Raw genomic sequence first — 12075 nt, forward strand, 5'->3', positions numbered from 1 at the left:
ATCATTTTGTTCTCTACCGTTAACTGCTGTCTTTCTTTTAACTTGTGGATTGGTTTGCTTATGTGACAGCCCAAATGATATTTCCTATGTCTTCTCTGGATATGCACCTCTCAGCATTCGCCTTGTTCAGCATGCTGTTCGATCTGGATGGTGAGATTAATTTCTTTAGTACTCAATATGATAATGATGATTGTTGTGGACAAGCCAGATTGCTATAGCTATCTTTTGGTGTTCCTTTAAAGCCATGAATCTTCTAAGCGTTGGAAGAGAATTTTGTCTTGTTATCTGTTTCTGGAATGTATAGGGAAAAAATACTGTTTCATATTTGCAGCCTCTATGCTTGGAGGATCTGCTAAATTTCATCCTACGTTGTCACTGTAGGCTATAAGGTCCCAAGTATTCAGCTTAGAAAAAGAAATCAATACAATTGATTGATACTTTATCTTTTAGTTTAATTTGTGTTGATTTATCATAGGGATAGAACTGAGAAGATTTGTATTTTCATCTCTGGAATGAATTAGCTTGCTTTGTATTTCAGTTTAGGAAGTTGTGAAATTCACTTGGCATTCAGGATTCGTCATCCTTTTCAGTCTAAGAGTTCCAAACCTAACCAAACAATCGTTATTGGATAAGTATGGTCTCCTCAACCCATAGGTTTGACGGGGTTAAAGACGGGATATGATGACGTAGTGTCTAGAGGAACTTTTGCTATGTATTTGAACAAGAAGATTAGAAAGGTTATTGTATTAAAACCTAAGCACCAGTTATCCCTAAATGTCGAAGATGTTAACTAATAGAAGTCATGGTGCAGGAACACTACTGCCTTGACGTATTGACTAATGTTAGTGATTCATGTCATACCACAAGTGCTAAGAGGCTATTTTGCAAATCAAAGTGCATCACCTTTGTACGTGTCTCCTATATTGGGCTATAATGCCAAGCCATATCAAAACACAACTAGATGTGATGTAAGTCATCTCGTTACATGGCATGATGGCATGAACATGTCCAATATGTTAACCTTGAAAAGGTATGGCACAGGAACACAACTGTATCAAGGTAAAATAATGTTTGTGATTTGTATTGTAAAATAATTGCTAAGAGGCTATTTGATAAAACAAAATTGTCACTTTGAATGTGTCCCCTACACCTTGCTGAGCTGTATCAAGTGGTAACGTATTAGAATCTGATATTAGTAATCAGTACAAGGTTTGTGTGCCGACAGTTGAGTCAAATTAGTATCAAACAAATCTTCTTGTCTTTTTGCTTGGTCTGGTTGCATATCTTGGGCATATTGTTAAAAATTAATGTGGCATAACATAACTAATGTTCATCACTATTTTTCCATTTGGTTAATATCTTCAATTGAACCTTTGTATTGTAAACATAATGGTGTATGGACAGTTCTTTTTTATATCTGACTACTTGATCCTTCAGGCGTCCTGTAGAAGAAATACTAAAGTTGTTGCCTGGACCTCATTCAGAATCAAAGCGAGTTAGTGTTTTTTCTTTCCTTTTCTCTTTCCTTTTCTTTGTTGTATATATTTCTTGTTAAATTTCTCATCTTTTAAATGCTTTGATGTTTTAATTTATTTATATGTTGTGTACTTTTTGCAGAGTGGATTTGCAAGCAGTTCGTCTTTGAACCATCTGCCAGGGGCTGTTCCTAATATGGACAAGTGTGTTTCCATAACTTATTCCTAATTTCTTGGCCGCTACGTAAATTGCCATATTGTTCGTTATTCCTTGCACTTCTCTTTCTAGCATCATTTTTTGGGTAGCAAGATATAAACTCATTGCCATGCAACAAATTGATTCAATTAAATAGGCCTACTTGTTTGAGGACTGAAGATATGATGTGTAAAATGTTTGGAAACTTGAAAGCAGAATTTTTTTTTCTACCCAAGTGTAGAATGAAAATCTTATGATTATAAAGTTCGACTTAGGTTTACTATTAGTACATATCTTTGGTCATGTCTACCTTACGCAAGAATTTCTGGTGAGAACCTGTGGTTTACTCAAGATCTGAAAGCCTTAATTACTTCTCTACTCTAAAATATAGAACTTTTGTTGTAAAAATGCATCTGAATAGCTGAAGTTTTAGTCCAATTTCTTTTTTAACAAAAAATGGCAATAGTTTACCTTTTTCCCATTTTTTGGTGACATTTTTTAGTATATTGCAGAGTAGGTGATGGAAGGCGCTCTCTAGTGTTAGTTGTTTTCATTGGAGGGGTAACTTGTGCAGAGATTTCTGCACTTCGTTTTCTCAGTGCTCAGGTATGTTAGTTATTGTCGAGTTGCACATTGTATCAACTACTGGAGGTTTATTTTATTTGTATCATCTGTTTTGTTTGTTGCATCATCTAGAATAAGATTCACGTTGGGGTTCTCTAGGAAGTTCAAATAGTGAAACAGTGCAGTTTCATATCCCTCCAGGCTATCTAGTTTGAAGTAAAAGCATTTGTGTGTAGAATTAAAGAGTAAGTTTTCTAGTGTTCCATTTTTTTAATGTATGTTGTTGTACAACTACAAATATATAAGTAAATTAGTTATGTAGGTATATTAGTTACTGTAGATCATAAAATGTGTGAGCCGTTCTGAGTTCAAGTTGTTGCTTATATATTCTAGTTCATATAATTTCTGCTTCAACTGTGATTATTAGGCTTTCTTTGATGTTGACATAATGCATTTATCACGTGCTTTTGGGGACAAAATAAATCGCATGGAAGTTTCTGAGTTTTTCCAATTTAATCTTGAATTATTTTTAGAGTGACATGATAATACTCATTTTGAAGGACAAAGAGGTACCAAGGGGGTGAAAGAGATGACAACCTTAAAAATCATTTACAATTGCTCAAACTGAGAATGTGAAAGATGGCTCATTTTCAGTTGCTCAAAATGATTGAGAGAGTCTTCGTTTCAAATGCCGTGTAATAAGGGAATGATTTTGGCTCTGTTTGGTAGAGTTTTTGAAATTTAATTGTACCCTTTAGTTTGAGTGTGTTGTTTGGTTACAGCTTTAGAAAATTAATTCCGCACTCACTTTTCAAAACACTCTTCAAAACACACACTTTTCAATGTTATATGTCACATCATTCAATTCAAACTCTTTTTAAAACTCATAATCAATCAAATTTTCTACACTCAAATCCTAATTTCAAAAATCACAAACTTAAAATACAACTCTATTCTCAAATCATAATTCTAAAGCTCTACCAAACGCAACCTTTGTTTTCCATTAAATACATTTTAAAATACAAACGAGTTTGGCATTTCTGGTAAACTTTGATGAGCTTAATATCAAGGTAACTGAACTTTAGAAACGTAAATTGTAGTCAGTAGGGTTGATTTTGTTGCCCCTCTGCCAACAAATTACATCTGCATTTCTGTTGAGATTTTTTTTGATAACCGGGAACTGTGTCCTAGGCAGGGTCCTTTGGGCCCACCCCAGGAGCGTAAACCCTAGGATCAAGCGACACCCACGAATCGCATGATCTGGGCAAATGGGAGGGGCTGAAGGAGTCAAACCTGAGTTAGGCACGTGAGGAGCAAACCCACTGCCAACTAGGCTATCCCCTCAGGGGTTCTGTTAAGAGGGTTTAGACTGTTAGAAGAGCTACAATGCAGATGTGTTATTATTGGTTCCATGTGGTTACACCAGACAATGTCTTCATTTAAAGTTGCAAATAGTTACTTTTTGTATGTGCAACGAAATGATGCCTCAGTTCATCTTTTTCATCGACTGGCAATTTGTCTTTTGCAGGAAGGGATGGCGTACGACTTGATTGTTGGCACCACGAAAATCGTCACTGGCCATACCTTAACCGAAACATTCATTGAAAACTTGGGATGACTTTTGCAAAGATTCGTCTCTTTCATCGACAAATTTTGTGGCTATACCTTGTGGCTATACCAGTGCCATTTTTGATTGTTTCCTGAGTGACTTCTCTTCTTGTTTTTTTCAGTACAAGTTGGTGTTGTACAAAAGCAAATTGGTAGCTCCATCCGTTCTTTTGGAGGAGTGTGTCCGGTTTGTACTTATTGTGTATATGTTTGGTTTACATTGAATCGGGTGGTGCTGTCTTTTTAACTTTCTGTAGTGCCACGGACTAAATTTCTTCGCCCATTCATTGCATTCACTTGTTGAACTGCAGCATTCTCAGATTTGATTTGGTCTTTATTCTCTGATGTTCTAAAGATTGAATGCTAGGATTGTACTTTCCCAGAGTCTAAAACAGAGCTCTAATTTTTCTCTGTGAAAATCACATGTGCCCTTCTCTTTTCCTTTATGTTTTGGATCTTGGATTTTAGGATGAAAATGGAAAGAAAAAGGGAAATATGGGTGGATTTTTTTGACACTTTTGGTAGGCACTACTAATGATAACATTGCAATTAATGCTGGGTTTTTGGATCATGAATTTGAATAAAAATTTGAAAATGAGATTCTCATTGAGAGGTTATAAATTTTGATTATATTTACTTGGCAGGCCTTCTTGCCTTTGTGTTATGTTGTCAAAAATTTGTTCTATTATTGTAGTATTAATGTGTTGGACCTCTTTTTATGCTCGGCACTCCGCTTGTTTTGGTGAAAAATATTTTAAACATTTATTGGTGTTTGATATAACAAAAAATGAAAGTTAATAAAAAATGTTGTTGTGGTGAATAAAAAACACAAATTTCTTTGGATGGAAAAAAGTCATTTTTTTGAAAGATATAAAATATTTTTTGAATGAAATTTTACCACTGCCATCACCACCAATCTGTTCTTGTTTTCAAATCTGTCAGATGTCTTGGTTTTCAAAGTTGGTGAAACAATTTGTTGAACTTCTGGACTCGTGACTATTTTTTTTTTTTTTTTTTTTTTTGGTGAAAAAAAAAAAAAACAAAAAATCTTGTAGGCTTTGAACTAATGAGATTACTAATGGGGGGTACAAGATTGACCCTATGATACTCTATAAAGGTCAAGGTTCAAAATGATAATTATCATCTTATCACCCCTCATTTCTTGTGCTTACCCAACTAACAAAGATATTTTTTTCCATCAATAGCACGCCATGACAACACCGACTTACCTACCAAAGAGGCATACTCTTAAATTCACAAACCTAATTTGAGAAAAAAAACAAGATCCTTTGAAACACTCGAGTACCCTCTTGAACATCGATCCAATTTTCAAACCAATTGTGTTTAAACTCTAAATCCTATCCCACTCAAAGGTTATCCCACTCAAAGGTTTAAAAATAAATGAGACAAAGGTAGTCTAATGCTGTGTTTGATTGAAAGATTTGAGGGGAGATTTGGAAAAGGAAATAGAAAAGATAGGTGAAATGTGAATAAAATATACTTATATTTCATATAGTTTCACACACCTTTTCTCTTTTCCTTTTTAAATTCCTCTCCAAATTCCCTAACCAAATACAATGTAAGTGGTAAGTACCCTTTTTAAATACAAGATTTGGATTTTGAGTCTCGTTGCTTCCATTTCCTTAAGTAGATTGTAGAATTGTGTTGTAAATACTAAAACCTTCTCAAAAAAATAAAAATAAAATAAAATAAAATAAAAATTTAGTAATAATAAATTTACCATTCCAAAATTATACTTTAGTAATTCCGAATTGTATCACATAATTATTATTTAGTAAAAGAAAATTTGAAGTTGAAATTAGGGATGCTTGCGGTTTGGTTGTAGCCGGGAAATCTTTAATCCGCTATCTGTTTGCCGGATTGACAAATTGGAAAAAAATCAATCCGCATTCGTCTGCCAGATTAGTGGATGCGGATTGAGCAGATTGACAGTTTGACGGATAGATGTGAATTAGTTTGGCAGTTTAAACTTTTACAAATTTTGAACATAATACAACTTTTCAACAATTTTTTTTTTTTTTTTTTTTTTTTATATAACAATCAAACTCAAGATAATCAAGAGATTATCAAATAAATTGTCAAATACCAATAATAAATACATATAAGAAAATCATACATTATCAAAACTATTTCATTACTTTTTTTTTATTCAAAAACTATTTAATTTGATTTTTTTTAAAAAATGACAAAACCAAACCTTATATTTTTCACACAAAAATATCAAATATCAACACTTGCCATTTGATAAAAGGATTTTCAAAGTGAAAACACAACAGAATATCTAAACTTTTTTTTAATTAAAAACACAAATAAAATATCTAAACAAATTGAAAACACAAAGTCTTACAAATTATTAGGTGTACTCTAGGTTTGATAGTTCAGTTGTGGCCAAAGGAAACTCAAATCCGCCATCCGTCCAAAACTAGACGGATTGGACAAAAAAAAAAATCCGCAACCGTCTCTGTTCGTCATTACACATCTGTCTAAAATGCGACGGATTGATTTGGTTTGGTCAGTTTGGACGGATCGGAATATCCGCTGAGAACTCCTAGTTAAAACTTGGGAGATTTGGTCAAAACTCTTTCATAATAAAACTTTAATGTATTAAGGATAAATACAAAAAGTTTTTTCTTGAAAGTTCAACACATATCATTATTATCAAAATATTAAATTTTAAAATAATATAACTTTTGATATAGATGTCGATTTTTAATAAAATTAATATTTTTAAAATTCTCTCATCAAAATCTATCAAATAAAATCCGTGTTGACTATGAAATTCTTAAAAAAAAAAAAAATATTACCGTCGAAATTAATGTAAATAGTAACAGTAATGTTATTCTGTTTGACATGTTACTCTGTCTGATAGTAACATGGTACTCTGATTTACAGTAATATGTTACTTTGGTTCACAGTAACATGTCACTTTGACAATATTGTCCAAGAAAAAAAAAAGAATATATTTTACTTTGTCCTTACTTAATTATGTGTTTTCTCCTTAAGGGATTTATAAAGCAAAACAAATTAGACTGTCATTTTCACTAAACAAGGGTCTAATGGAAGAGTTTTGACCAAATTTCTCTAAAATTTTTTAAAAATAATAGGAAGTGGAGTAAAATTAAAAAAATAAATAAAAATGAATAATATTTCCAAATAAGTAACTGTTATAGAAGTCTTTAAGTAAAACAAAGAAATACATAATGTACTGTATTAACAACATTGATCTTCCCTAATTCTGACCAAATTCTAAAATTAATCCAACAATCAAACTTACCTAAGCACTAGATAATTTTTAATGTTTTGACTTTGTTACCCTCCTAACTAGTTGACATATAATCATGTGCCACTAAAGCATGTGACATTTTAATTTAAAGTATAATTACATCTTTTGACCAAATCACTAATTTCAAGCACAAGAAAGTACATGTCGCAAAAAAAAAAAAATATATATATATATATATATGTATTGTTTTTCTTTCATTAGGCTCATCTTCACAACAATACAAAAACAATTCTGTTATTCCGAAACCAGCTTGAAAATTAACAAAAGTAATGCAGTACCTGGCTGCAGAAGACCTAATCTAGGTAATAATAATCAGAAATTTCTCACTTTCAATGGAGATTTTCTCACTTCCTCATAATGTCTTACACATACCATGTCAAACACTACTCACAGAGCATTTTCTACTTCCAACACATTCAAGCTATCAAAATACCCACTTCCACCATATATATATATATATCCTTCTGTACAGAAAAAAAGCCCATAAATCCCTAATCTTCTGGTACAACGTTCCGTTATCTACTATAAATTACGTAATTTTAATAATATAGGCCTGAAAACATTTCACCTGAACTTTATGGTTCCGTTACAACGTCAGCTCGTTGGAGGAGTTCTAGAACACTTGCTGCTTTTCTCTTAGCCCTATCGGTGCCATTCTCCGAAAGTTCTTTCAATGTCTCTTCTACCCCGAGCTCCTTTGCTATTTTCAAATACTCCACATCACCTGTACACAATGACCATAAAACAGCGGCAGCATTCTCGCGGTTACGTGGCGAACCAGTCCTTATCACCTCCACCAAAACTGGGACTGGCTCGGTCTGACCAATTGCGATTTTCCCTTCTTGATGGGTCGCCAGTATGGCAAGTAGCGCTAGTGCCTCATCCTCCATTCCACCCCCGGCGTCTTTGAGGAACCCCATCAGTGGTGCCACAATCCCCGCCCTCACAGCCCTCACTTTGTTACCTTGATAGATCGAAAGATTAAAAATAGCTGTGGCAGCGTCCTTCTTTCCTCTTGGAGTCCCCTGACAGAGCAAATCAATAAGAGCCGGGATAGCCCCAGCGGCTCCAATTGCTACCTTGTTCTCATCTAAAACCGATAAACTAAAAAGGGTTGCTGCCGCATTTTCTCTTCCTTCCATGCTTCCATTTTTTAAGACATCTACTATATCGGGTACAGCGCCTGCCTTTACAATTGTTCCTTTGTTAGCCTCATTTATGGAAAGGTTGAGCAGTGCTGTAACAGCATGTTCTTGGGTCCGTGAATCGGTGGAGGATAGTAGTTTTACGAGAAGTGGAATAGCTCCCGCCTCGGCAATACATACTCTGTTATCGGCATTTCTCTTTGCCAACAATCGAAGCTCCCCTGCAGCAGCTCTTTGATGTTCTGGATTCCCATTTGCAAGTTTATGAATCAAGGCGTTAATAGCAGCCCGATCACAGTCCGAACCACTGCCTCCTGTTTTCTTGCTTCCACAATTCCCTTGCCTTTTGGGCAACTCAACACCATTGCTCTCACACCACAAAGCAATTAAACTCTTCAAAACATAGTTGGGTGTTAGGGCTGTGTGCAACAGAGTCTGCTGCGTCTTGGGGCACTTCTTGTGCCCTGCATCAAGCCATTTTTGAATGCACGATCTTTCATATGTCTGCAAAACGAAGCAAAAAAAAATTGTTGTATGAATAGGCAGCTAATGGCTATCAATGCAAATACAAGCTCAACTGTTAAGGGACTTGTAGTTTATACCTGTCCAGTGGAGACAATAACAGGATCTTTCATCAGTTCAAGAGATATTGGGCACCGGAAGTCATCTGGGATAACAGTAGACCGGTGCTTAATCGAGACCTCTTCAACCTCAGAGGTATCAGTGTCGGGGTTTCCAATCACTACAAAATCCTTGATCTTCTGAAACAGAAACGACACCTTCTGAAAAGAGTCCCCAGGAGCTGCATCACATGAGATGGCCATATCGTGGATAGCAAGCGACTCTTTCTTCAGATCATTTATAGTCATGAGATGGAGCTTCTCTGAAAGCCTTTTTAATATTGCGGGGTCTAGGTCTTTCTCCTTCTGCGCCAAATCTAAATCCATCTCCAGTAGTAGTTCATGCGTGTCCATTCTTGCTTTAGCTCTTCGGAATTGAGCGTGCACGAGTTCAATCTGAAAGAAATTAAAACATGTAGTACCTGCAGTCAGTAAAAAATAGACAAAAATAAAAGCACGGATAGTTGTGGAATTGTTTTCTACAAAAAACATTATTGGTTCTAAAGTACCTGTTCTCTAACTTCCTCTGACATATCAAGTTTATTATAAGGAATCTGGCTCAATGCTTCTTCAATTTGCTCTGTCACTTGGTGGAAGTCACTGGCAATCTTGTTCAATTTCAGAGCCTGTGACATGGAAAGTACAGCTTACCTTAAACCAAAAACTTAATTAAACAAGAGACTTTGGTTTGCAAGACAATGACATAACATAACCAGAAATGCAAATGGTCAAAGGTTAATTGTTATTATAGATATCAAAAGACCCATAGTCCGTTGAATGTTAAAAAAAAAGAAACAGAAAATGTAATTCTAAAGCCGAATGCAAACATAAAAATTCTATATCCCTTGGCTTGGCAAAGACATACATTCCAACTACTTAGGGTGGTTATTTTGTTCATAGAGAGTAACAACAGGTTTTGAGATTGCCCTCTAGCTAACCAATATCCGACACACCCAACATCCAACACGTCTCTTACAAAGCTTGATTAAAGTAAAGATGAAGACAATGCAAATCTCCAAGTTCAACAAAAGCCTCAGATTACAATGCCAAAGCGGCCACGAGGAAAATTGCGTAATATACCTGCAGTCTATTCATAAAGCAATTCAACCTTAAAAAAATTACCTCAGAAACTGCATTATACCTGTAGATCATTTGTCTAGAAACTGGTTTTCAAATCGAAAAAATACAGCTTGCTTTAAGCTAATCTTGTCTCTCTCTTTTCTCTTTCATTTTTTTTATTTTTTTATTTTTAAAGTTTGGTTCAGAATTTCACATAAAGCTTTCAGTTTCCAGGAAACTAGAGGAAAAAGAAAAAACCCAACCTGTGCAATTGAACAAGTCCTAAAACGGTTTTATTAATCATGTTTGGTTCCAATTTTTGAACTCAAATTTTTAGAAAATTGAATTTTTATTTTTCGTATTTTTAAAAAAAAAAATTTTAGTGAGTTTTTTAAAAATATTTTAAGTAATTTTTTTTTTAATTTTTAAATGCACCTGGCCTATGTATATGTAAATGTACTTAGTAAAATATTTTTTAAAAAATATTTTTAAAAATTAATAAATATACAAGAATACGAAAATATACAATATATATATATATATATATATATTTTTATATAAAAAAATGTCTACAAATATTATATATTTTAAATGTATTTATATTAAGTGTATTTAAAAATTTAAAAAATTACTTCAAAAATTAAAAAATGTTACTGAAAACAAAAAAAAAAAAAAAACGAAAAATTAAGAACTCAATCTTTTTTTAAAAAGGAAATTCTAAAACCAAACAAAGTGATTGTTTATCTTTCTAACAAAGCAAAACAACTAGAACCATGATTTTTTTTTTTTAAGTACAGAAAATCCTCATATTTTCCGCACGTCCAAGTTAATGCCTAAGTCGAGATTATCAAGATGCCCTGTTATTTATTCCGAACTATAACCTGGCACTTGCACTAATCTCTTCATACAAATTCCGCTTAAGTTAAGACTTGCGTAGTGAGGGAGAATCCGACCCACGCCAAGTGCTAGGCCGCCTCCTAACCATGTTGCGCCGCGGTAACTCGAATCATGATGGGTATGTATGGATTTTCTTTCTTCTCCTCTACTACTTTCTCAACAACCAAACAACCACTTTCAGCACCAATCACAATCAAATCAACACAACTACAATCAAAACGAAAAAACAGGAAAAACAAATTAAACAGAATCTAGAAAGTACCTGAAAGAGCTTGCTGCCTTCATTGATAGATCGGAGAAGCTCTCTAGCCGAATCCAAAGCGACCTTCAACGACTCGAAACCTCGAATCTCTTCGGCTCCGAGCTCGTCTTCGCTGTCCTTCAATTCCTCAAACAGAGGGCTCAACAGCTTCACTCTCCGAACCAAATTGTTGTACATCTTCTTCGAGGCGTTCCTGCAATCTGGAAACCCAGAAACATCCCTTATGGCCATAACGAGTTGACTCACCAACGCGTTCTTTGAATCGTCCACAGGACCCATTATTGTTCCCAGCTAGAGCTCTCTAGAAAACCCTTAGAATTGGAGATTTGAAGCCAATTGGGAGATACCTAAATGAGAGAATTGGTCGAATTTTGATGGGTTTTTGTGGGTCGAATTGATTCACCTAAAACTCCTTGGGTGTGAAAAGGTTCTTAGAAGAGAATTGAAGCCCTGAATTTAGGGTTTTTGAGGGTAAGGGAAGAGATCCAGGTGAGAGAATTAAGTGAATTTCAAGGTAGATGACAGAGAAAATGGAGGTGAAGATATGGAGTGCATGTAGAGATGAAGTTGTTCTTATGTGTATACAAAATAAGAAGAAAAGGATGGAGAGAGGGTGAGAGAGAAATTTGAAATTTCATAAAGTTGTTAAAGTCTTGGATTAATTATTAATAATAGAATTTAATTATAAAATAGTTATAAATGTTTCTTTTGTAACAGGAAGCAGGAAGGAAAGAGAAGACAAAGTGACCAAATTAAATAAGTTGGGGAGCTTCTCCTTGCACCTTAAAAAAAAAAGAAGTAATGTTAGGTATCATGAAAAAATTTTCATGAAAATAATCATGAAAGATTCATAACCTTTGGATTACACTTAAAATAAAGCACAACACAGTAATCAAGATAATTCAAGGGTCATAAATTTTTCATGATCATTTTCATGAAAGTTTT

The 12075-nt window shown here is 34.3% G+C and overlaps 2 protein-coding genes across 9 annotated transcripts in view; one reads left to right on the forward strand and one right to left on the reverse strand.

Annotated features, from left to right (window-relative positions):
* ATVPS33 (Sec1/munc18-like (SM) proteins superfamily) overlaps window positions 1-4126 on the forward strand; it is a 16333-nt gene extending 12207 nt beyond the window's left edge. For 3 of the 8 annotated variants that reach the window (XR_014337776.1, XM_028244067.2, XM_028244069.2), the window contains 5 exons: window positions 70-150; window positions 1438-1495; window positions 1618-1679; window positions 2184-2277; window positions 3764-4126. Coding sequence is in view for 2 of the 8 variants with exons in the window: in XM_028244067.2 (XP_028099868.1) it covers window positions 70-150; window positions 1438-1495; window positions 1618-1679; window positions 2184-2277; window positions 3764-3853 (385 nt within the window). In the remaining 6 variants the exon portion in view is untranslated. Of the gene's footprint in view, window positions 151-811; window positions 1496-1617; window positions 1680-2183; window positions 2278-3763 lie in introns of all 8 variants that reach the window. The other 5 variants (XR_014337778.1, XR_003642284.2, XR_014337775.1 and 2 more) reach the window with 4 other exon arrangements.
* A 3229-nt stretch (window positions 4127-7355) lies between these two features.
* PUB14 (plant U-box 14) lies at window positions 7356-11861 on the reverse strand. The gene is made up of 4 exons (XM_028244070.2): window positions 11131-11861; window positions 9422-9538; window positions 8895-9308; window positions 7356-8796 (listed from the first exon to the last, which is right to left on the reverse strand). The coding sequence occupies exons 1-4, from the start codon at window positions 11407-11409 to the stop codon at window positions 7723-7725; spliced, it is 1884 nt and encodes a 627-aa protein (XP_028099871.2). The 5' UTR covers window positions 11410-11861; the 3' UTR covers window positions 7356-7722.
* Window positions 11862-12075: the final 214 nt, after the last annotated feature.

The sequence above is a fragment of the Camellia sinensis genome, chromosome 8 (genome assembly GCF_055761805.1).
Source record: "Camellia sinensis isolate YWXY chromosome 8, ASM5576180v1, whole genome shotgun sequence".
In the NCBI taxonomy this organism is placed as follows: Eukaryota; Viridiplantae; Streptophyta; class Magnoliopsida; order Ericales; family Theaceae; genus Camellia; species Camellia sinensis.